The sequence below is a fragment of the Haplochromis burtoni genome, unplaced genomic scaffold (assembly GCF_018398535.1).
Source record: "Haplochromis burtoni strain Fernald_Lab_line unplaced genomic scaffold, NCSU_Asbu1 Contig_144, whole genome shotgun sequence".
NCBI lineage: Eukaryota > Metazoa > Chordata > Actinopteri > Cichliformes > Cichlidae > Haplochromis > Haplochromis burtoni.
The window spans coordinates 1,159,560-1,185,079 of record NW_024582505.1 but is presented as its reverse complement, the minus strand read 5'-3'; the positions used below and the strand labels follow the sequence as shown (position 1 = coordinate 1,185,079).

At 40.9% G+C, this 25,520-nt stretch overlaps 4 protein-coding genes across 5 annotated transcripts; all 4 read right to left on the bottom strand.

Moving 5' to 3' along the window:
- Positions 1-2,633: 2,633 nt before the first annotated feature.
- On the bottom strand, positions 2,634-7,341 carry dynll2a (dynein, light chain, LC8-type 2a). The gene is made up of 3 exons (XM_005932048.2): positions 6,438-7,341; positions 5,771-5,914; positions 2,634-4,458 (listed from the first exon to the last, which is right to left on the bottom strand). The coding sequence occupies exons 2-3, from the start codon at positions 5,900-5,902 to the stop codon at positions 4,321-4,323; spliced, it is 270 nt and encodes an 89-aa protein (XP_005932110.1). The 5' UTR covers positions 5,903-5,914; positions 6,438-7,341; the 3' UTR covers positions 2,634-4,320.
- Positions 7,342-7,976: 635 nt separating this feature from the next.
- On the bottom strand, positions 7,977-11,584 carry srsf1a (serine and arginine rich splicing factor 1a). The gene is made up of 4 exons (XM_005932047.3): positions 11,157-11,584; positions 10,467-10,642; positions 8,893-9,065; positions 7,977-8,713 (listed from the first exon to the last, which is right to left on the bottom strand). The coding sequence occupies exons 1-4, from the start codon at positions 11,342-11,344 to the stop codon at positions 8,516-8,518; spliced, it is 735 nt and encodes a 244-aa protein (XP_005932109.1). The 5' UTR covers positions 11,345-11,584; the 3' UTR covers positions 7,977-8,515.
- A 2,654-nt stretch (positions 11,585-14,238) lies between these two features.
- On the bottom strand, positions 14,239-17,379 carry aldoca (aldolase C, fructose-bisphosphate, a). Its single transcript, XM_005932046.3, has 9 exons — positions 17,316-17,379; positions 16,584-16,721; positions 16,248-16,459; positions 16,100-16,154; positions 15,822-15,982; positions 15,642-15,725; positions 15,375-15,549; positions 15,086-15,285; positions 14,239-14,987 (listed from the first exon to the last, which is right to left on the bottom strand). Exons 1-9 carry the CDS (start codon positions 17,335-17,337, stop codon positions 14,895-14,897), a joined length of 1,140 nt encoding a protein of 379 aa, XP_005932108.1. The 5' UTR covers positions 17,338-17,379; the 3' UTR covers positions 14,239-14,894.
- A 2,277-nt stretch (positions 17,380-19,656) lies between these two features.
- On the bottom strand, positions 19,657-25,394 carry rskra (ribosomal protein S6 kinase related a). Of its 2 annotated transcripts, none has more exons than XM_005932044.3 (12): positions 25,288-25,394; positions 23,801-24,052; positions 23,620-23,703; positions 23,466-23,534; positions 22,153-22,222; positions 21,520-21,627; positions 21,354-21,394; positions 21,232-21,259; positions 20,890-20,979; positions 20,535-20,623; positions 20,322-20,432; positions 19,657-20,238 (listed from the first exon to the last, which is right to left on the bottom strand). In XM_005932044.3, exons 1-12 carry the CDS (start codon positions 25,315-25,317, stop codon positions 19,990-19,992), a joined length of 1,221 nt encoding a protein of 406 aa, XP_005932106.1. In that variant the 5' UTR covers positions 25,318-25,394; the 3' UTR covers positions 19,657-19,989. The 2 variants fall into 2 exon arrangements, with proteins under 2 accessions (XP_005932106.1, XP_042080551.1); XM_042224617.1 differs by having other exon boundaries at positions 23,626-23,703.
- Between the last annotated feature and the right edge of the window lie 126 nt (positions 25,395-25,520).

The window sequence follows — 25,520 nt, the reverse complement described above, 5'->3', positions numbered from 1 at the left end:
GTCAATCATTGGTGAATTTCTTACAATAGACAGTGGACTTCAAACTTTGGGGCTAGCAATTTATTGGGCAATCAGATGTAATTGTGTGGGTATAGATGGGCACTTAACTGAGCTGCTGTTAATTCCACATGTGCTTTCCCTACTGTGGTACGGAGGTGATAGTGATTATGTTTCATGTAAAAAATAAATTTTAAAAAACATGTATGAAAATCACTATGGGCACTATGCAAAGAAGAGCCAGTGCATGTTCATCTCCACACTATGGCTCAATATAAATAATTCAGGTCTTCTTGTGCACCTTTTTTCAAACACTAGACATTCATCAATCACAACAATAGTGGACAAAAATATTAATTTTCAAGGATTTTCATCCAATGATGAATTCAAATTTGACTTTCCCGGACAATAACACCACATACTTCAACCTACGCGCAATGTAATTGCAACCAGCGAATCCAGTAGCTTCTATTAACACATGAATGTGTTTCTCAACATCCCTGATGTTTGAATCTGAGTCATTTGCCTCCTTGTTGTGCCAGCGTGAAATACGCCCACTGGTCATCTCGAAGTCTATGAGGGAGCTGCAGAGCATAAACATTCACCACATCAATGAGAGCCACGCTCTGAACAAAAGAAAGGGGTATTTTCAGCCAGCGCCAAAACATCAGCCTCTTTAGAGCAATTCAGGTTATTCATATGCTTTTCATATTGAAGCTGTGCTGAGCTGAATAGAGCTATTTAAGTGCAGAGAGGTAAAAATGTTGCCATGAAAGAGTCCTTTTAAGACTTTTTGCAGATTTGGATATGAAAGCTATTTAATGACAGTGTGAGATGGAGCTGGATTTAAATGTGCTTTAACACTATGAGAAAGTTATTTGGTAGAAAACAATACTCTTTATACTGAACAAGCCACAGTTCAGAAAAATACCCCGAATTTGTGTCAAAGTGTGAAACATGGCTCTAGATATATATTAACTGTGTGACTAGTTTTCAAGCAGCAGGGGTTAGTTTTTGGTCCAGTCAATTATCTATGCTGTCTACATGTGAATGTGCTCCGACCATGAATTACAGCTCTGTGTGGGAAGATGGATGAAGGCAGCCAGAGGCTATGAAAGAGAAAGCAGTCAGGGATGTGGAGGGGGGGGGGGGGGGGGGGGGGGGGGGGGTGCTGATGGGAAAAACAAGAATGTAAAACAGCAGCGAAGGCTGGGTAGAAAAGCAGACGGGCCTCTGACGCACTTCTGTTTAAAGTGTGAGTGAATGTGAGACTAATGATACATCACGTTTTTAACAGCATTCAGACTCCTTATTCGTGCCACTCACTCGTGGCTTTCTTGCTCACTAAACAAGGGCTGCAAGTGAATCCCAAATATTTTTTAAAAAGAGGAACTTTAGAGCGAGTGTGATGCAATGATAAGTATCAAAAGAACAAAGCCTTGCTTAACTCCAGCGAGCATCTTATTTCATCCACTCTGACCCCAGTCTGTCGCTACGAATTATTCATTAGTCACTTGTTCTTTGATTTGTCTGCTCTCTCAGCTCTGCTGGCTTCGTGAGCTCTTGTTTCTACAGATTTCCACTTACAGACATCACGTAACTGCAGCACGTTACACAAGTGCCACCCGACTCATGCAGTTTTTATCAATGAGAAAACAACAGCCAAAGGCATGAACAAGATCTCTCTGCAGATGGTCTTTTTTGTATGCTGTAGTGCAATCACAATTTTTGCAGAGAAACAAAGCACACAATAAAAAAACCCCATAAAATCTGCTTTTCTGTGATATTAATACACAGTAATGCATGCCATTACACCAGCCCTTAGCCTGACACATAACATCTTGGCTGAAGGAGTTAGTTTCTTCATCTGCCACCTGTCATCTGCCGACAGGTTTTAACGCACACCAAACAGAACCGGCTCTGGCCGACTGCATGCGAATCAGTGAAATCAGCTGATGTAGTATTTAAACATAGATTTAGAGAGTTTGGGTGATTGCAGTGCATTAACTGAAAAACAAAATGATTCCATAATGACTGAAATATAGCGAAATATAGCACCACATTGTTAATCTGTTGTAACATAACTGACAGCTCATTTGAAATAGCTGGACTTTAATATGCTTATTTTAAAAGGGTCAAAGCTTTTTAGTTCTACAAATGCGCAAACATAAACCCATCAGCCATTTCATTCAAGGTGCTGGAAAGATTCCTGGAACATTTTGGTCCATATTGACATGACGGTATCACACATTTGTCAGCTGCACATTCACGATGAGAATCACGCGTTCCACCACATTCCAAAGATGCTCTGTTGGATTAAGACCTGGAGAGTGCCGAGCCCGTTTTAGTACAGTGAAATCAGTGTCATGCTCATGCTGAAAGGGACGGACATGGTCAGCAACAATACTTAGGTAATCTGTGGCATTTAAATGGCACTCAGTTGGTACCGAGGTATCATCAGGAGTATCATTTTGCTTTAAAAATGCAGCCTGGTAAGTCACCCTCAAGTTTAAAAAAAAAAATAAAAATACTGTGAACACCAACAGATTTAAAGTCAGACACTCGCATGCACGGGTACAAAAAACACTGTTGAAGCTCAGATTTGCCTCAGAGGGACAGAATGAAAGACCACAGTGTAATAAGTCAACATTTTATTTTATCGAGTTACATGGTTTTGGTTCTGTAGCAACCTACTGTATTTATTTCTGATGAAGTGCAATTGTACTCAAGCCAGTTACATTTGAGAGCAATGACAGGCACACGTTTTGTGCAAATTTAACAGCATTGGAACGGCTCCTACATATACACAGCAAAAATACATGCCAGAGGAAAACAATACTAAATCAGTTTACATTGACAATAGTTAGGAAGACGTCCCTCAAAAAAGAAAGAAAAAAAAAACTTAGAGAGAAACAATGTCAAACCAAGCTAACACTTGAGATACACATTTCACCCGTAGCTCACATAAAGGAGGGAACATCTGAGAAACATTCGGCCTTTATCTGTCATCTGGCTCTGTGCACGAAAACCCTCAAATCTGTCCTCACAGACAACATATTTAATCAGAACGCAAACACTGTGCATCGCCATTTCAAACTAGTTATGCAGACATTACAAAACGAAAAGCCAAAAATCTGAGATAGACAAGAGGAAGCCTGCTTCTTGTTGCTTTGAAAAGTCCCAACTCTGAATGCTTTGTCCTTACCTCATGTCTGGCAGTACACTGGCAATGCAGAACTAAAGGCATTGTGGGGGGGATGCAACTTAAAAAGGTAGCCACAAAAGACGTCACAACCTGAAACACATGGGCGTTGGTAGCCTTGGTGGAGTCGGCTGCAGATGCTTCATCTAAACATTGTCCTAATGCTGCTTTATAGCAATTACTGGGACAAGACACACTTAGCCCAGGCCATTATTCACAAACTCAAAGGTTTAACAAAAATAATAATAAAACACACAAAAGTGTCCAAGAAGAGCTTCTGTTTGTCTCCTATATAACGTTTAAATAATCTGTGGTAAAACATGCAGGAACACAGGATTATAAGACTCGAGTCCGAGTAGTTGAGATGGGAAATTTGGGTAGCCAGTCTCTAGTGTTACAAGTCGTACATTACAGGTTAAGGTCTGTGTATGGGAGGCTTATCGGCCCCCATCGTTCTTCACAGTGAAAATTTAAGAGTGGTCGAACTGAAAATCCCTGCAAATGATTGCACTGACTTGTGTTGGGTCCAAAATGTGACATCTTTTCTGAACACGGCTGCAATAATTTCACTTCTGCTGTGGGTCTGTCTTAAATCCCAATTGAAAACAGTGGAGATACTGAATGGCGTGCATCTTCAAGCAACATAATTCCTTGGAAATTGGCAGCAGAGATAACAAACCCCATTATTTGTTTTCTTTATATGATCACAGGTTAATGTGGACGATGATTTGCTAAACCGGTGCACGCGGGATGGTTTTACCACCAAAATCAACATTGTCTCGTAACGGGGTCTGGCAATGCCACTTGAGAAGGAAAGCGGATGCACCACTACATTCTACAGCTTTCCTTTCACGTACAATCAAGGGCCACATTGAAATCTTTTACAACCTAGAATTTAACAGCATCAACAAAAACTACTTCCGTTGCATTCAAATGGCAACTATCAAAAAGTAAACTTACTGTAACATACATATTAAATAGTGTATAGTCCATGCAATTGCGCATGGCCGGTTTTGCATCGTTATGGTATGTCGTTATTAGTGTATGGGAGACATCAGCCACCAGTGCATTTCCGATTTAGGTTCAGGGAGAAAAACTCCTCAATACCCATCAGAAACTTCTCAGCCTGACTTGAAGAGCAAGATGGCCACCTGGCCCAGATAAAAGTAAATGAAATGCTTTGTCTCGTGGGTGACGTAGCTGCCGAAGTTCCTCCCGACAATGCAGTGCCAAGTGGGGTTGTACTTCTTGTCAAACTCCTGAAAAGAGTCAAGAGGACGACAGCAATCAGGGTCCAAGTTACTTTATATGGATTGGATGGATTTATATTGTATAGAGGTCATGCCCAACCTTAATTTTCCTGAAGGACTAATTAAAATATTATTAGTTACAATGACATTATAGCACATTTAATCCCTGCTTTTTTCTATATCAAACCAGTTTTAGTTTCAGTTAAAGCTATTCAATAAACTGGATAACTGTCTCCACACTGTGGTTCTCAGCAGGAACATGGGAGTTGTATGATCTGCAGCGGGAAATGCAAAAATAGTTGATAATCTGTAAGCACTAATTTGTTATTTAGATCATTTATTTAAACAAGTTTAACATTCATGCCAATATGCTGCAGGCAAGTGTGTATGAGAACTAGAAACAGACTTGCAAAAGCACACAAAAACCTGCTTAGCCAGGCTTTTCATAAGAAAAACATTTCAGTTTTACTTGTTTATTACTACTATCGCTTTCCTTTTTCTTGTTACTTTGTGCATTAGCAGCCAACAGTTTGAAGTTTTTGTACTTCTTCTTAAAGCACTCTATAAATAAAGGTTTGAGTTCCACTCTTGTATTGGGAAATTGATGCACATAAAAACAAACAAATCAAAAGCTTTTTTTTATTCTAGTTTATGTAATTTCGTGTAAGAGCATGTGCAGAGGGGGCCTTACAAACATTACCAATGGGCTAGAGTGGAAAGGACCAAGGACACATAACTTATTTACCATCAGTTTTAATGCATTTCTATAAGCCCCTTTCCCCTCCAGTATATTCTGGATTCAAATGTTATACTTCAAACCCTTCATTTTAAATCTTTAATAACTTATTTTTGCTATATAACTTTCCTATAAGTTAAGTTGAAGCCAGTTGACCAATTAAAATCATGTCCAGTTGACACATTAAAGTAAAACACACATTAATGAATCAATGATTGTATGTACAAACTGTATAGGTTTGTGCATAGTGACAAAAACTTTTGTATTAGTACTCGAGTACGATTATGCCTTTTAGTAAGAAGTCAGAGACTGCCATACAGTCTTCATGCTCTTGTGCTGCCACTTCTGACTAACTGTGCCATGTTTCACCAAATTCTAAAAATCCTGGAAACGCCCCTGCTTTGGAGGAAGGATTTTTAAACGTGCCAAATAAAAAGAAAACCCTGACTATGTCTTTGATCACGTGTCTCATCTCCACGCTGGGCAAAAATAGATGTGAGAAAGTGTTAGTGTCTCAATTTGCTGATTATGCTCTGTCGGTGAGAGCTCTGCTTGGATCCATCCAAGCACCCCCTCCTGTCTCACCTTCTTGATGTAGGCTGCAATGTCCTTCTCTATGTTGTACTTCTCCATGGCCTGGGTGGCACAGTCCACCGCGTCCTGCTGCATGTCCTCGGACATGTCTGCGTTCTTGATCACAGCTTTCCTGTCAGTCATGGTTGAGGATGCCTGCGGAGGAAGAAGGGAGCACGTTCACGCACGTACCGCACTGAAAATTAACACCGCACGTGGTGATGGGGATGGTTTAGGCCAGCCCGGATCATCGCAAACACCACAAGCAGAAAACTGGCCATTTGGCAAAGCGTTTCCCACCAATCCCACTCATCTGAATCTACAACTCGTGGCTGTGTATTTGTGCCCATATGTTTGATCAGACGTTGACTTGAGCGTTTGCAAAGATTGAGTGCGAAACTTGATACAGGTGGAGTTAAATTACTTGGCAAAAATCACTTTCGGATTAAAGCAGCTTGTGCATCAGGAGGGCAAAAGTATCAAAATATGCCCACTCAAATATAGAATCCGCCAAAATACGCCAATACAACCTACATATCCAATCATTCAAAATGCAAAGAGGCATACAGGAACAGATCATCATGTAAGAACAAGAAAAATAACTCGAATCAGAAATATGTCAAGACATGAGAGTCAGTCTTTTTTCCCCCCCTCAGATTATGAAAAATATGCAACCCACCTTTTCTCGAGCCACCTGAAAACACTCCTTTCCAAAAATAAGTAGCCTATTTCACCCAGCCGGTGGTTAAGGTTAGGATGATGCTGCGGGTAATTGCTTTTTAAAGATTTACACAATAAGCATGTAGGTAGGTTGGCTCTCCGCTGTGCTCCAGCAGCTCCCCGCCCCTCTGCTGTATGCTGAACCCTGCCATTGGCTGGGCAGCAGCTTCCCCGTGTGTTGCAAGCGTTTTTCTCCAGCTCCTGTCTGCCGGCATCTTATTTCATCCCACAATGCATCATTCACGGTATACACCACCGACTGTGGGCTAAAAGGAAACGAGACCACGGCGCACGGCAGGCATCACTCGGCTGTGCGTAAAAGGCCCTTTCATCAGTCACCGTCACAGCTGAGGGACACGAGAGCTTTGAATAATGAACACGGGCAGGCTGCTGTGGTGGAGTTTCATGTCCACAGCTGCTGCTCTGCCTTTGTTTCCTAACTCCATGGTTATCCTTAGTTGGTTTGGTTACAAACGTAAATGTAATGAGGGAGATCAAACAGGTTTATTTTATTAATGGTAAAGAATTCGTGCTTGGGCTTATGTTGGAAATAAAGACAAACTAAATGTCCTTGTTTCAAAGTGTTTTATTGAAAATGCTAAGAGGAAGAAAAAAAAGATTAAGCAAAATTAAAAACATACAAACTACACCCATGTGAAACCCCTTTCCCAACCTCCCCAATTTTAATTCCTTCATACCAGGCATCTACGACTCCATCCTTTGATCCAACTTCCTGGTCCTCAGTTTCGTTTTCTTCTAATAAAGCCATTATCCCTGAAAACCTTTAAAAGATAGGCAGGATGGGGGCCTAATAATAAAAAAAATGTTCTGAGACTCCCATTTGTTTGTTTTTTTCTTTGTTTTTTTTTTTAAGTTCTGATATCAACTCATCTGAATCCTGGAAAACTGATCCCGTTCCGAGCATCCATCCTTGCCTATCCCTTCCCTAATCGATCCACTCATCCAGCTCCAAGGATTGGGATCCACTGAGCCACTCCTCCAATCAAAACCTTGAAATACCAGGAAGAAAATCAGAGGCAGACCGTTAGAATAAAATGTCAAGATTTGGGGGCCTATTTTTTTGTTTTTTTTTTTAAGCCATGTTGAAGCACTCATGTCAGATTCAGATTTTTAAATGCCACTGAGCACAAAAACAATCACTCCCTGAAAACATTTAAAGCAATGAGGATATTTAAGTGAGACACTTTGCATCAAAGTAGTGAATTCACTTTTTTCCCCCACATTTGACAGCAAAGATGTTACACTTACATCACAACACTTGATTTAGGACTGCTTATTCTGTCACAGGTCAGAAGTAGCATGTTAAAAACTGTATATATAACAAAGTACAGCACGTGGCTTTGTTAAAATGACATGCATGATACAGCAATCGATCAGAAACGTTCAATTTATGGAATATGAAGCGTACCATTGCCTCGACCTGATTGCTCCTAGATGTCCTATCCTGACCATACAAATGAAATGTTCTCCACAATGGTTTTATTCCAAATCACTTTAATCCTTCTCTTCAGATGTCTAAAGGAAGACACAAGGGTAAAATACAGTTAAGCATCGGGCTCCCCTTTCAAACAGCCCACCCCACATATCCAACGAGAAGCTTTTTTTTTTAATATATAAGAAAAAAACAAAACAAAACCAAAAACAAAACTTTAAATTTTCAGTACTTGCAAAAACATTGAGTGAAGGTTATAAACAACTCAACATTTTTGAAGTTCGACACAGCACAACTTCTACTTTTGCAAAACTTTAGGACAGAAAAAAGGGAGCGAGAGGTGGAGAGAGAGGGGAGTGGGAGGGAGAAGAAGGGACAAAGCTGCAGGAGACAGAGGGAAGGGTTGAAGCACGGGTGGGGGTGGTACAACTACATACCAAGATCATCCACAAGGACACCAGGACAAGAAAAAGGAGGGGGGGGAGGAGAAATTAAAATCAATAGCTGACATCTGGAGAAACTCATAGGAGGTAAAAACAGGAGGGTATACATCAAAAGGAGCAAAACATCGACGGCAGAAAAGCTTAGGAACGGGAGCGAGAGCGGCTGTGACGGGGTGAGTAGCGGGGAGATCCTCTGCCACGACCACGGGAATTGCTGCGACTGCGGCTGGCGCTCCGACTGCGGCTCCTGCTCCGGCTGCCACGGCTGCGAGAGCGTGATCTTCCATAACTTGGGCTGCGGGGACCGTCTAATTTCACACGAATGTAAGCAGTCTCTCCCTGGCGGACACAAGAGAACTTGACATTGAAAAGGCATACATTCCTGCCTACGGTGGAAATGCCACAGATGGAATTAAGGGCTGGCTGTTGTTCTCGACACGTCACGTTTCCTGACGTACTCACCTCAGCACAGCAAAGCATAGAACAATTATCCATGATGCTAAAAATCATACACATACCTCATGGGAGCGGAATTTGGTGTTGTCCAGCTTGCGAACGGCATAGGTCATGTCTTCTTTGCGCACAAATTCTACAACTCCAGTCCCGTCTCTGTAAACGTCTGCGTAGCACACGTCGCCTGCCTCACGCATGTGGTCCTTCAGGTCCTGCCAGCTGCCGCTCTGAGGGAGCCCTGAAAAACACCAATATTACATCAACACACACAGTGAACCCTCCAGCTGTGTTTATACGCACAAGGATGAATGTTTAAGAGCCCCAGAGCTGGTCTGTTTCAGATTTAGTCATTTAACACCAAGATACACTAAGATTTGCTGCTGCGTTAATAAGTAAAAGACATATTTCATTTAAAAATGTACTGGTTCTGAATACTTTTACATGTTTAGTGTGCACTGCAGCCAACTACCATGAGACTGTTTTCTTTTTATACAGATTAAGGGAAATTTTACTCTCTGGCCAGATCTACTCGATAAAAATAACAGCTCTCTGATGTCTGCTTTTTGTGACTGTCAACTTGTCCACTGAGAATTTACATCACAATCCACCCCCTTCTTGTTATACTTCAAAGCAGTATTACAGGAATGATTACTCGACCGTCAGTATTATCGAAGCCCTAGATCTAGATATCAGTGGCTGCCACCAATAAAGAAAATCACATTTATCCTTAGGAGTTTTTGAAGTTTTCTTACATCGAAAACATTTTTACCACAACGGGCTACCTAACACATACACAGAAATATGAATTTACTACCTCAATCATGAAGTCACGTCACTGGCTCCCAGTTCAATACATAACTACCTTTAAAATCTTTCACAAACATTTAACCGTTTGGCCCATCAGTATGTCTGACTGGCTAACCCAGTTAGAAGTTTCAGGTAATCAGGTGCAGATCTTTTAAATGTTCATAAAATTAGACCCAATGATGCTGAGGGTGCCTTCAGTTATTGTTGTCCTGTTTTTTGCAACAAAGCCGCCAGCTGACCTGAGATCAAGTTCAACTGTGTCTACATCCAAAAACCTTTTATTCTCAGTGGTTTACACTTAACTGTGTGTTTGAAATGTAGTCTTATTCCCTTGTAAAGTTCTGTTGTTTTTTGAGGTTTTCTTGCATTAAATCACTGTAGAGCTATGCAATTTATTTTTAACTTGTAGTTAAGCACATCCAGTTGATGTGTAACGTAACGTGCTATATAAACAAAACTGACAAAGGGAAATCACCATGTGTGTGAGAAAAATATTTAACCACTTGAAGTTATCAAATGGCCAGAAACAACAGCAATACATAATTTTGTCCCCGTCTTAACTCTATCCAGGTAGATTGTGCTTACATGCAGTCACTGCCCAAAGGCTCATTGTGGTTGTGCAACAGCAAGCTTGCATAGGCAAAAGCATTCAACAACAGTCTTAAAACCGCTGAAACACTCTACAGGAGATTTTGTTTCCATAACATAAACACAAAAACTTTCATGTCTCTCAAAAACTACGCTCACTATAATCATAAAAATAAAATAACCCCCCCCCCCTCTTCAGACAGACAAATAACTGCCTGGCATTGCATACTTTTAGTTTGTTTACCTGACACAACGACTCTGTACTCAGATCGTCTGGAGGGGGGTCCATATCTGCCTCTGGGCGCTCCTCCGATCCCAAACCCTCCTCTGGATCCCCTGCCGCTCCGAGGAAACTCCACTCGCAGTCTGTAGCCGTCGTAGTCGTATCCATCACGTCCATAGACGGCATCATCAGCGTCCCTATTAAATAAAACAGTTTCGCCTTAGACATAAACAAATGCACGAAGGAACAGGCTTGCAACACGCAAGCAGCCATGTTAGCGGCTAGCTTTATTACTTAACATCTACTAATCCGCTTTGCAAATGCAACTGCAGCATTTTAGTCTCATGAAAGAAATATAACGATTGACCAAATTAACATGTAGCAAAGCGTAAAGCTGCGAGTGCTTTGACGCAAGTCGTCTGCAGCGAAGAAGCGAAGCGGGTGTATTAATCTCCAGCAACATGGACATTAATACCACAAAGGCACCAAGCTTCAGTGCAGGAAAAACGGGACACAGGCGTATGCAAACCAAGTCGAAAGCGAAAGTAGCACGCGCGCACACACATACCAAATTTAATTACGGGAATAACAGAAAAAAAAACATCCAGGAAATAGTCTGAGCACTAAGCAACGCGTTAGCACACACACGAGTTTGTTAGCAACACAATGGGACCGCCTCGGGCCTGGCGCGGCTAACCGTTAGGTTCTTACCTGGGGTCTTCGAATTCAATAAAGGCGAACGGGGGTCCCCCTCTCCGGTTCTTCAAGTCGATATCTCGAATCGTCCCATACTTGTAGAACACGTCTTCCACATCTTTTGTGCGTATATCTGGCGGGAGGTTTCCCACGTAAATTCGGCAGTCGTTGTTCCCAGCGGGGCCTCGCACAACACCCGACATCGCTGCTAACTCAAGCTAACAGTTAGCTGTTTCCAGGATTCTTTAACGCCTGCTGGTGATTAGACCCCGAGCGCCTGCGAATGGTCGAGGCAAAAAGAAAAACGAGAACGCAATCAAATGAGCGCCGTTTTACGCTACACTGTGAAGGGTATTTACTGAGCAGACAATACTCCCGACGAGGTGACTCCTACCCCAGCGCGTTTTTTTTAACCGAGCAGGGCATTCATCAACACCGGAAACACTACAGCCGAGTCTGACACATCCGCCTTAGAAAATAGTCCGACCATATCCAAAGCTATTAATGTTTTTGTTAATAACATTTGTCGTCAAATAATATATATTACAATATCATATAATGCACATCGCTTATAATGCAAGACTTGCTATATTGGTATTATTTCTATATAATATAAGCATCAGCTAAATAATAAATGTTTTATAAATATCGACACTTACCAACAGGCTTATAATTTTGCTTCATTTTTACCAGTTGTTAATTCAAGAATATAATTAATATAATTTTTTCAATAATACAGCCCAGAATGGGGAAGAAAAGTGATTTACGTGATATTCAATGTCGCATGGTTGTTAGTGTATGACAGCCTGGTTTGCATACCTCAGAAACTGCCTTATGCTGGGATTTCCCCACACCACCACCCATAGAGTTTATAGAGAATGGTCTCAAAACAAGAGAATATCCACTGAGCAACAGTTCTGTGAGCAAAAATGCCTTGTTAATGCCAGAGGTCAGAGGAGAATGGTCACACTGCTTTCAGCTGATAGAAAGGCAACAGTAACTTAACTTCCACTCATTACAACGAAGGTAATCAGAAGAGCATCTCTGAAGATAAAACAAATGAAATACTGAACAATAGATAATAGAAAATCGGAAAAATGTTGCCTTATCTGGATCCCCACCCAGTGGCCCCACCTGGCAAGACTGCCCTATGTTGATAATAATGTAATAAGGTTGCAGAAAAGCTGCTGCCAATCCCTGGACAAACCACTAATCCTTTTTTTGTCTTTACTGAACAGGTTTGTGCTTAAAGCTAACTCCATTCTGGGAATATGAATCTTAAGCTTCTTCTGTCAGCTCTGCTGAGAATCATTAAAGCAATGGGTGGAATTTCAGCCAATCAACCAATCCATTAATCAATCAGTTAAAGCAGATTATTATTGATTTCAAAATCTTATTTGGTTTTCATATATACCTATTTTCAGTGACATCAACTTTAACAGTGGAAAATTAGGTAGGCATATCATTCTTTTCTTTCTCTCTTTTTTGCGATATTTTTCAACTATCCTATATTTGACAACAGCATAATAAAACTGGAAATTCTGTTTTTGGTGTATTTCTAGTGGCCCCATATGGCCACCCCTATGAAAGAAATTCTGGAGGCGCCCTTGGTACCTAGGTCCAAGTTAAGGACAAAAGGAGTCTGTGTTTTTGAGGTTGTGGCTCCCAAGTTGTGGAACTCACTTCCGATGCACTTAAGATCTGTGGACACACCTGATACTTTTAAAAAGAAGCATAAAACCCACCTGTGGATTGCTTTTATTTAGTTTTAGTTTCTTTTTATACTGTCTTTGTTGTTGCATTTTATTTTATAGTCTAGAGCCCTTTGTGAAAATAGGGTAAAGCACTAGAAAGGTGCATAGGTGGGAACTAACAAAGTACAAATACTACATTACTGTACTGAAGTAGACTTTTCAGGTATTTGTACTTTATTTAAGTATTTATTTTTGTGACAAATTTTTACTTTTACTCCCTACATTTTAAAACAAATATCTGTACTGTCTACTTCGTACATTTTCAAAACAGACTCATTACTTTTAGTTCAGCGGTATCATTTATAGCTTTTTTTATAGCAGGCCGGAGGGAGTGCAGGAGTCCATTAGTTGTGTTTGCATTGCTTCAAAATGTAGCTAGCTCTAAAGAAAAGGAGGAAGCATGAAGTGAGGGACATTTTTTTAACTGTCAGGATATTTCAAATTCAACATTTCTATCAGCTCAACAAATATCAGCAAACACACTAACTGTTTGTGTGCAGTTAGTCACAGTATGTCTGGGAGCTGAAGGTGTATTAGCTAACTGCAAGCTAAAGGTGTATTCTCTTGCTGCTTGTGTACATACTGAGTACATTCATTAGAATTTAGATTCAAATATTTGTAATCTCATGTAGTAATATTATTATTATAGCACAAATAAATTAAATCCAGGGTCTTTCTGTGTGGAGTTTGCATGTTCTCCCCGTGTTTGCGTGGCTGCTCTTTAGATACTTTGGCTTCATCCCACGATCCAAAGACATGCAGTTAGTGGGGTTAGGTTAATTGAATGTGAACGTGAGTGGGAATGGTTGTCTGTCTCTATGTGTTAGCTCTGGGACAGACATGCGACCTGTCCAGGGTGTATCATGTCTCTTGCCCTAATACAGCTGGGATAGGCTCCAGATATATATACTGATGTGTCAAAACATTATCAAGGGTACATCACACTGTTTTGAGTAAATTTGTTGTTAGTTTTTCTTATTTAAAAAAAAGACTTGAACCGGGCTTTAAATAAAAAAAAAAAATGTCCATAAATATTTGAATGTGACATTTTGAACTATTAGGAGTTACGCGTATGTCAAACTACGGAATGGTGGAAATGAACCGTAACTGACAAAGAATATCACAGAAGCGCTCCAGCATCACGTGTCAGATGCCTTTTCTGGACATTTGACACATTAGATAACATATAGAATACCCTTAAATTACAGGGTTTGAAAGATGAAAAAAAAATGAAAAAAATGAAAACGAATTTTCTCCACATAGTGAATCAGTGTCTGTCGTCTTATAAAGAGCGTGACATACCATTAACCTTCATAAAACAAAACATCTCAATCAGACTTTACTAGAACACAGTTTTATTGCCTAAATACTTACATTTGAAATATGTTTATTAGACATATAATGCTACTAAGAATGATAACACACATCAGCATGTGTTGTATGTTACTTATTGAGCTGATTGTACTTCATACCTGGGGACTGTAGATGCAATTTAGCTTCAAGCTAATTCTCTTACAATATGTCTATTTGTGCATGTTCACTGCTAAACTAAATAAAGAAACTGAACTACACAAATCCACTTTCTCTGTCACACAAGCACAGAAGCTTCACATAACAACTTCTAAATAATAGATTGGGAGCTGTATCATATAGATTCAGCTTCTTTAACTATTTAGTTAACTGTGTTTTGAGTCGAACTAATATCATTACTGTGGAGCACATGTTAGGCTGGCATTGCAATATTAACTGCAGGATTTAAAGCTCTAGTCAAAGTACTGCTACAACACAAGTAAAGCATGAGCCTTTCATTCAGCACATGTGTTAGAAACACCCAAGGCCATGTTCTGATTGTTCTCATTTGTCAAGGCAAGATATTTCATTTAATATGTAGGCCAATATTCTGAAATAACCTAAGAAAATGCAGTACATCTCCTCTGTAATATATCTTGTTATGGTGTGGAAGAACACACTGCTAGTTAAAATGTTCTTTTTATACTCTTCAATATGCATGGCAGGAACCGTAAATGCGCTGGCCAGCCTCTCCATAGTTATCTCCACCGGTGTACTTTCCCTGACATGCCAGACTGTTCACCTGCAGATACAACAGAGAGCAAACAAGCAGAGAAACGTCATACAAATAGCAGCTGGTTCTTTTTTTTATGTGTGCATTAAAAAACGACTGGAAGCTACCTCTGCTCTCTTGATGAACTGTTCAGTGGCGGCTTTCTCATTTTCTTTATGTCCTCTCCAGGCTCTGAGTGCAGACGCCTGCAGGGCTCGTCCGAAGGAGAACGTCAGGACCCAGGGTTTGGGCAGAGGGCAGTTGTTGATGGCATTAAGGTGGATAGAGGCCTCCTCTTCACTCTGACCTCCTGACAGAAAAGCAATTCCTGTGGACGAAAACATGAATTTGTTCTGTTTGGTTTCTGCACACGTTTCTGTTTCTAAACCTCTAAATGAGAGCGTCATTTTAACTTACCTGTCACAGCTGGGGGAACTGTGCGGCGCAGAGCAGTGAGGGTTGCCATTGCAACCTCTTCTGGGCTGTATTTGGTGGAGCAGCTGTGTCCAGGAGTGACCATGTTGGGTTTGAGCAGAGTGCCTTCGAGGTACACGTGGTGGTCTGACATGGCCTTGTACACTGCAGCCAGGACCTGCAACACAGACACTGTTTTACTAAAGAAGCAGCAGAGTGGTACAGAATGTCTGAAAAACCCATAAAAGTAACAGTGCAGCCACTCCCTACCTTCTCAGTGACATACTGGCAGCGCTTCAGGTCATGATCACCATCAGGCAAAATCTCTGGCTCTATGACGGGCACGATGCCATGCTGTTCAAGGAAAGATAGATGATCAAACACTGTATATGCATTAGATTACAGTGATGTGTGGATAAGCATTTAGGCTTTATGATTTGGAGTTCTGACCTGCTGGCAGATACTAGAGTAACGTGCAAGAACATTCGCATTTTCTGTGATAGCCAGCTTTGATGGATTGACATCACTAATTTTGAGCACACAGCGCCACTTTGCGAAGACAGCGCCGTCCTTTTTATACTGCGCACAACGCTCAGACAATCCATCCAGACCTGTGGAGAAGTGTAAAAAGTACAAAGAAAAAACAGAGAAGGGAAATGTTCATAAATGGGAAATTGTGGTGATGAAATGGTTGATATCAGCAGCGGTCCAGTGTGAGTCGGACTGACCCTGTGTGGTGGTTTCTCCACAAGTTCCTGCCAGGGGAACAACACCTTTGTCAACCTGAAGAATGCAGACAATGATTTGAATCAAAATCCAAACCTATTATCATAAAAAGTTGATAACCTAAACAGATTGAATCCTAAGTGGTCAGACCTTGACCCCAACCAGGATTCCCCTGTCCCTGATCATTTTGACAAAGGGAACTCCATTATCAGAGTGTTGGTACAGGGTCTCGTGGAAGAAGATGACCCCTCCGATGCAGCTGTTGATGCGATCGTCCGCACTGAAGAGGATCTGCCGATACTGCCTGCGGTTCTCCTCCGTGTTCTCCACTCCGACTTGAGCCAGCCGCTTAGCCATACTGCCTGCAGTGGGTGTATTGTCAGTGACATTTAACTTACACTGGTGATAACTTACACTCTTTGATTGGATTGGACATTAGGTGTGCATTCACTAAATGTGCATGTTTAAAGAAGGAGCGCTACAGACCTACAGACTCATCTGCAGCCAGGATGCCCTTCCCTGGAGAAACTATGCGTAAAGCGGTCTCATGCAGCTCCCTCTTCTGAGCCTCGGAGAGCGTTGGGAACTGATGCGTCATCCTGAGTGACTGATTGTCTGAGCAGCCTTTGGAAGAAGATTTGACTGATTATTATTCAGTCATTAGCAGCTAAAAAGGGCAGACACTGAAGTGGAATCAAACAGAAAATTAGTCCAGTTTTATCTAGATTTAACACCCGTCCTCCTATCATCTGTCTACCTTAAAGATGTGAGAGCTTGTTTGATTTGCAGGATACAGTAACAGCAGATTGATCCATATTGGTACTTTTCCAATAATGAGCTTGTCTGCAGCTGTTTATAAAGCTTTGAGTGCATCGTTGTTTGGTAATGTGAAGAAAAGGTTTATCACTTTATAGCCCTTTAATAGTAAGTCCAGGCTTGGATGCCATTCAAATATTTTCTGATTTCCAGATGTGATTTTCACAGCACTAGGAAGAGGCTAATTAGGTGGGAAAAAACACAAGACCACAAAATCTTTAATCAGAGTCAGATACGCAGTTAATCAAACACTGATAGCAGTGTAAAAAATATATGAAATTGTCAGAGCTGCTGCACAAATCTTCAAAATTTAATAAAATCTAAAGGCAGCTTGTATTTCAAGTTTGTGAAGACAGCATTAAAATCAGCTGAATATAAAAATAACAAGATAAAAGCTCTTACCTGAAATTAAAATGGGTCTCATCTACTGATGCGATGAACACTGATGGAGCCTCCCTGCCAGCTTTAGTTTGTATCCAGCTCAAGTGTGTCACACCTCACAAGCCAACACCCCTGGGCGGAGCGTGTACGCCCACCTTTGCCCCACATGAATAAAAAAAAATGTGATGATTCATTGTTCTATTTAAATATAGTGATTTTTTTTTTTTCAAATTCATTTAGCTCCATCTTTATCACATTGATATAGAATTTTTCACATGGCCACACTCACTTTGACTCGGCAATGGTTAGAAACCTGGCGTTTTAAACTGGTTTACTTTATCTTTTACATGCAAATTGTTTTTTTAATGCTTCCCACATGTTCAGGTTGATTGCAAAACACAAAATCATGTATTAAGTCAGAACCTTCTGTCCAATAAGGGCCTAAATGAGGCGTTTAAACACACCCCATGGTGTGCTATTTTTACTCTAATTAGTAAAAATGTGCCCTGAGGATGGCTTGAAATCTCCTGATAATTTGATCTTCACCCTCAAATTCTCAGGGGTGTTTGAGTCTCCGAGCAATTCGTGCACTCAGTGGCTTTTCCGCAGCGCATTAAACTGTGAAGAAAATAATGGAAAGTTCCAGAAATGGAAATCATTTCCAGGTTCCAGTCAGTGTAAAAGTGGGCCAAAATGGGCCAAATCAGAAGGAAATTAGGTCAACTGGATCATTTCCACTATGAAGAGCAAGTTTTTCAACCATTTTTTTTTTGCTTCTTTATTTTGTGTAATTGGCTTCTGTTTGAAAATGAAAAGTTTCAAATAATAATACTTTGAATAATAATAATGTGTATGGTTTAAAAAGTTTAAAATGCAAACTTGAACGAAGCTTATCATCAGCCAGTCGGGATGATTTCATGGCTTTTGAATTTGATTGTGACTACTTGCGTGTCAATCTGTGTCTTTGTGCACATTTGCAGGATAAGCTGCAACTGATGTTTTCTGTTGTGTTCAGTTATGTAATGTTACTATTTGGTGAGAGTCTGTGGGATGGCCCTCCAGGATTTCAGGGGACTCCTCTCTTCACTATTGTGGGTCAGTGTGCCTCTAAAAGCAGATATGGGTCAATGGACTGCCTGCCACTATACAGCCACAACACAGGCATGGTGGACCTGTCTAAGACAAGGGCCTGAGAGGGAATTCAATGTCAGGAGGCAGTGGTGGGAGGAGCTGGTGCACTCCCATTCAGGAGATACAGTTTTAAATAGATTCATGACTTCAAGAAGTACAGCAATTATGTGTGGCTGCCTCCTCTGGGACCCTCGACTTTTTCTCTGTTACCTAATTAAAAGCATCTAATGATGATACTTTATCTGGTCCTCAATTTTCTGTCCTATTATTGGTTGTCCTCAGTGGGTTTGTGAGCACTCCTGTAAATAGGCCAACCCAAGGCTGCCTGAGATACCTGAGATAAGAAAAGTGCCCAACAGAAAATACAGCAGGCTCATTTATGTTTTTGTGCTAGTGCTGATATACAGAAATATAAAAGAAACCCTTTCAGGTTGGTGTTCCCTCATTTTTATTCTACAGAAGTAAAAACGTCCAACCTAAAAGAGAGCTGGGTCTTTACAGTGTATGTGACCTCTTTCTTGAACTGCCTGTCAACATAAAGTTCCCTGAGCAAGGCAGGCATGATGGTTCAGGGTGACCTGATCCAGTCCTAACTATAACTAATTAACTAACTATAAGTTTGAAGTCTAATCTTAAAATCCAGAAATGGTTGACTACACAGCAATGGGGAAAACAAGAAAAACATGGTCCACCATTAAACACAGAAATATAAAACCACCGTGTAGCTCTGTGGTCTTTAAACTGTTTCCAAAAAAAGTTAAGGCCCCGCAATTCTTTTATTAATCATTAACACACCCAGTTTAATCAGTGAAACAAAGGTCAGGAAGACAGTGTTCATTCAACTCAGTGTCACTCATTTGTTTTTCATCACTGGTCGGTCCTTGTAGTAGCTCTACTCCCCCACCCATCATAGAGTATTAAGAAATAATAAACATAAATAAATGAATACTTGATTTAAAAAATTAAACTTTATTTGCGCAATTGCATTTAAAAACAACAGACAATGTATATTAAACAACTGTTAGCAACAACATAAAATGATATACAGTTAATACAAGGACACATGTGTATAGAGACATCAAAACCTCACCTTCAACTACATCATGGGAGAGACATGCTGAAGTTTCAGTTAAAAATGCATAACATGGGGCGATCGTGGCTCAAGAGTTGGGCGTTCGCATTGTAATTGGAAGGTTGCCTGTTCGAGCCCCGGGTCAGACAGTCTCGGTCGTTGTGTCCTTGGGCAAGACACTTCACCTGTTGTTGCCTACTGGTGGTGGTCAGAGGGCCCCAGGATGGCTGTGGCTACAATGTAGCTTGCCATCACCACCGGGATGAATGTGAATGGGTGCATGACTGGATGTGTAAAGCGCTTTGGGGTCCAAATACAACTTTCAATTCCAAGAGGTAACATAAGTCTGTAGAGAAACAAGTCTGTTATGGAAATGCCATCACATGCAGAATTCATGTATCTAGTATCCTTAAAAACAGATCGATTTTTCGCTTTGCAAGTCTGCTCTGCAGCCGATTTTAGGTCCACACTGGCCAAAGTAGGAGACTTTGACTACCCTATGACTTCACTGGGACTCACGGGGGAGTGAAGGATTTGATCACAGTCAAAGTTATCAAAGTAATCCAATGAAAAGCCTCTTGCGGATTTGGCTGCCCAGTCGGGGTGCGTCCTAAGCTCCAGGATGAATTCAACCGGTGTCTTCTGGAGGATGTAAGGGTCGAATGAAGTGCCACGGAAGAACGTCTGCATCTTGAAACACTCCAGATTACGAAGGCGGTTCATCGGATTCTTGCACAAAAGCTACATCAGTATGGTGATAAAGAGATGAGTATGTCACTATAGCTCTAAGGTGGCACAAAGTAAAAAGAGCAGTGGATACTGACCTCAGTAAGGAGTAGGATCAGAGCAGAGCTGAACGTCTCAGGCACCACATAAGAAAAATCTCTGACCTTTGCCAGCATGCGACAGTGGTCTATTTCTGCCATTAGTGGAAACTACAAATAGAGAAACAAGTGGATTTAAAGCAAAAATAATCTGCACTTTCAGTCACTTTTCTACACACAGAGCCGTGAAATAGTGAGTTTAAGTGTCTTCACCTTTCCTGTCACCAGTGAGAACAGCATAATCCCAAGAGACCACCAGTCAGCAGCATGGTTGTACGGACCCCCGCTCAAGATTTCAGGAGCTGCTCACCCAAAACAGAGATCCACACATCCACATATATGTTTATATATATGTGTGTGCATAAAAGGAAAAAGTTAAATGCAGGGCAGAAAATACCTCTTAATAATAGAGCAAAAAGTAATAACATGCAGAGTACATTACAGGTGCATCCCATTCACAACTGGGTCAACTGAATCCAGGGGGAATGAAACGCAGGTGAGGCTCTCATGTTAATGTTAGTCATGGAAAACAATCACAGAGTATCTGTGGCACGACCACAAATCTCACCCATGTACTGGATCGTCCCACATATTGTGAAAGCTCGCCCTCCTCGTTTCAGGCGGCGAGACAGACCGAAATCAGACAGTCGAAGGTGACCTGAATAGAGGCAAAAAAACAAAGAGAGACTGATTTGTAGAAATAAAACCATAAATGTTTCCGTAAGAGGGGTCTTGAAGTTGTCAAGTTTATATTAAAGAGATTTTAAGTTAGTGTCTTGGCAAAGCTCCTGAGCTGTGATGTCATGCTTATCTGCTGTTACCTGCGTTGCATCCGTACTCATCTAACCATGATTTCTCTAAATACTTCAGTCTTAAAAGTGTATCATGAACAACTGCAGAAGAGCATTACCTTGATCATTTAACAGAATGTTCTCCATCTGAAAAAAAAAAGCAGCAAAGCCATAACCATTAAAAGTTCTAAACACACACGTGTGGAAGTTACAAGAGTGATTAAAATGAAAAATATCATACTTTTATATCTCTGTGCATGATTCCTAAGTCATGTAGAAATCCTAGAAATAAATCAGAGACAGAGAGCAAGAATTAAATGACATTAATCTTTTTTTCAAAGAAAAAAGTGTACTGTGCGCTCAAGCATAATTTCTGTGACAGTACAAGACATTTGATGAGCACTAACCTAGTGCGCTGCCCAGCTCTGCAGCAATGAGCCGAACCTCTTCCTCCCCAAAGTGGCCCCTCAGCAACCAACAAGTGTGCAGGTCACCAGTACTGCAGTAGTCACACACTGCAGAGGACCAGACACAAACATACTTCTCAGCACTTTGAAATCGGCAGCGTGGGTAAAGCAGATCACCAAAGGTGGAAATATAAATAAAATAAAGCAATCTGCACGGAAACGTAAAGTAAAAGAAAACAAAAAACGATTTGTTCATCCCACTGTGGTTTGGGAAAGGAAGAAGTCAGGAAGAGGGTTAAGTCTAAAACACACATGCTCTTTGTTTTGTTAAACATCTTTTAGCCACTTCAGTAATCTTAACTGAAAAAAACCTGAATTTGTGACAACACTAGGTAAGCAAAGGTCACACAGCAGCTGGAGCCACAGAGGACAGTTTTACCCAGGACGCTCATTAGATGGCACTGCACCTCTTCACTATCCAGAGATTTTTTTTTAGACTGCTTGGTTTTACAGTTGACAACTTTTTATTCTATGGGACCAAAGACGAGGAAAGGGGGAACTTCTCGGGAACAACAAAGGATAGCGGAAGAGGGGAGGGTCGAGCGGTGCCATCGTTTCTATTTATTAACTCACTAATGAAGAGATGGCGCTGCGTCTGCCAGCAGTCCTGCAGATTGTGGATAAAAGGGTGTTTGAGCTGCCGCTGCAATGCAACAGTCGACACACACAGATGAACAGTGAACATTTAGTGAGGGATGCACAGAGAGTTTCCTGCAGCGTGAGGACTACGGACTATGGACAGAAACTATGCCACACCACCTACTGTAATCCTTTAAGTGGACCTATTAAGTCATTACTTATTTACTGTCTTAAACTTTTATAAATGATGCTCATATTATAGCAAAATTTTAAATACTGAAGTCAGTGTACAGTTCATCAGACTGGTCATCGATTTTTGCTGTGAGTTCTGAGAGTCCACCCACCTGATGACAAACCTTGTGTTTGTAAAGTACAGCCAATCAGAACAAAAGCTCCCGACAGTGGATAAACAGAAGTGGTGGAGCAAAGCTATGTATTAGACAGATAAGGATTATTTTGAATTGTGAGTCATGCTTTATGCGGCACTCTACAGTCAAGCCTTTGAGTTTATTGTTAAAGTTAGATCATTACCATTTGTCCTGATCCTGATTCTTGCATCTTATTTTTCATATTTACCCTTAGCTTGGCTCCGGTCTTGTCTCTATCTCCTGCTCAGTCTGCCCAACAATGCACCCAGCCCTCTGGCTCAGCCATCAGCCTAGACGCCACCTCCGGCAACCCCAAGGCTCATTTCACCTTCGCTATTATTTATTAAAAATCAGCTTAATTTATTCCATTTCCCCTCAGCTGTATCTACACCTGGGTTTGCCTGTTTGCACTCCCTTTCTGGATAGTAGCATCCAAAGACGGCAATATGAAGCTGGAAATGAGCATAATTGGTCCACTTTTATCATCACATTTATAATTGTACATAGTTTGTGCTTTCCTATAATAACCATATAACTACTATTTGCATTAAATTTAGAAATGTTTGCTTGACATGAATACATTCCTTTCAGCAATGATATCCTCTCCAGTTTATGCTTTGAGAAGCTCTACTAAGAATATTGCATTTTGACCTATTAATAAGTATTTATGGCCAGCACATAGACAGTTTATAGCACTCTATAATTCAGCTGTATGCAGATGTAATATTTGTTTATTGACATAATAATTTCTCGTTTATCATTAGCCTCAGCATAGGGGTTCCTACAGGAGCTTAAATTCTGCCCATGTCTGTAAAAAACAATCTCTGCTACAATCCCTATTTACTTGTGTCATGGTTAAAAAAGCTGAACAGGTGACATAAACATTTATTTGATTATTTAATTTCAACTATTTGAATTTTGTTTCTATCAATGTTGTACCTGAATGATGACTTCCTCTTTTGACTGCTCCAGGACTCCGTGCTTCAATAACTCAGACTTTGGCAGAACCTGTATGACAACACAGGAAGAAAATTACACTAAAGATGTCCAAAAGTATCACATTTTTAACATCTTTAGTTAATACTGGATTGACCTTAACTGCATAGATCTTCTCTTTGGAAATATCTTTGACTTTTAGGATGGGTCCAAATGAGCCTTTAGCGATGAAGCCCAGGATCTGTAAGCACAGAATTAGGCCCTGTTATCTTTCTGTTTCTCCTAAAGAACTTCTTCTCTTTGCGTCTTTAACTGGGTTGTGTTGTGGTCCGCAGTACCTGGAAATGATCAGGACATCTACGGTGTGGGAACTCGGGCAGAAAGACAGAGATAAAAGCCGGAGGAGTCGGGTCTGCGCCGGACGCCTCAGCGCCGTCCTCTGGAGGCAACAGGAGTCTGATGGGCTGCCTGCTGTCTGCTCCCACAGGGCGAGAAAATACAGCTGAGTGTCCGAGTCTATGAACGATGGAGACCCCCACGTTCGAGAGGAACCCGTGGCTGAATCGACGCTGAGCAGCCGGCCCCTCGCTCTAGATTTGAAAAGAAAAAATTATAATATATAATATATATTTACTATTCAGATTTTATTTATCCTCACTTTATGCTGATACCTCTGTACACGCGAATCTATTTTGCATACTGCATTTGTTTGAAACGTGTAACTGCAGAGTATAACTCTGTAATTAAATCTGATAACTATTTGGGAAACACTCCTTGGACACTTTATTAGGCCCAACTGGTCGTTAATGCAATCTAATCAACCAATCACGCGCCAGCAACTCAACACGTCCATGCATGTAGACGTGGTCAAGATGATCTGCTGGTGAATGGAAATACTGCATATAGTTCTATTCAGTTGCAACTAAAATCAGTAATATTTAATAGTAATGAAAGTGTTTCTTCCACTCTCTGAACAACAGCAATATGTTTTGTAATACAGCCACATCACAATTATTAACAGCCGGTAGAACCAAAATTTGGCAAGGCAGGAAACCAACAAACGTATCTGTAGAGACTATAACAAAAGACTAAATAAATAAATATAAATAAAATCTGCAGGAAAGAAACATCTGTGTAGCCTTGGAGAGTTTGTGACTGAACACTGGCATAAGAAGGATGCATGACAGGAAGAACATCACCAGGACAGTAAAACAAGGAGGCAGCGCTGTGCGTTTGTGGGGGTGTTGTTGTTGTTTCTGGAAATGAATGATGAGCTGGCATCACGAACTCTGCACGACCTGTCCACAATGTGCAGACTGAGGTTTTGTAATGATGCTGACTTAGGTTTTGTTGAGATTTGAATGACGTAAAATACAGTGCGTTAGTGAGCTGAAAGCTTTTACACAGGAGGAATAATGTGAAATACACTGCAGTTATGCTTTTGACTTTATGAAATATTGATTTAAATAAAAGCTAAACTTTAAAGCCTCAAAAATAACTAAGAAATGCAGCGCTTGGTTAGGTTTTTAGTTGGCATCACTAACTAATGTTGGAGGTAAATGGGGTAGAAACATTTTGTAGCTCATAGATCACACATGACCCCCCACAAATAAATAAATAAAGAGACGATCTGAAGCTGATTTGAGCCACAGACTGAAGGTCTGTGTCCACTTGTGAGCTGATCGATGCAGAAGAGACTTTCAAATACCACTGCCTTCATCTTCTCTTACAATAACCCCATCTAGGGGTCGCTACACGTGACTCCATATCTACAGCGTGTTAAAAGGTAAACAACTCCGATCTGCGCCTCATCATACTGACTCACCTTTCGGTTTTTACTGACCTCACCGCCCATCGCATCCTCAGAAACCGACAGACCCAAGTAATTCAATCAAAAACTAAATAAATAAAATATGTAAGACCACCACAAATCCAGCGTCTCGCCTCGCGTCTGTTCTCAGTCAGCGTCGCACAGTTGCGTCTCGGCCATGACACCCACGTGTTCGCGGGAAGAGCGCTATTCCGCTCCAGTTACAGCTGTCAGATCAGTGATCGATC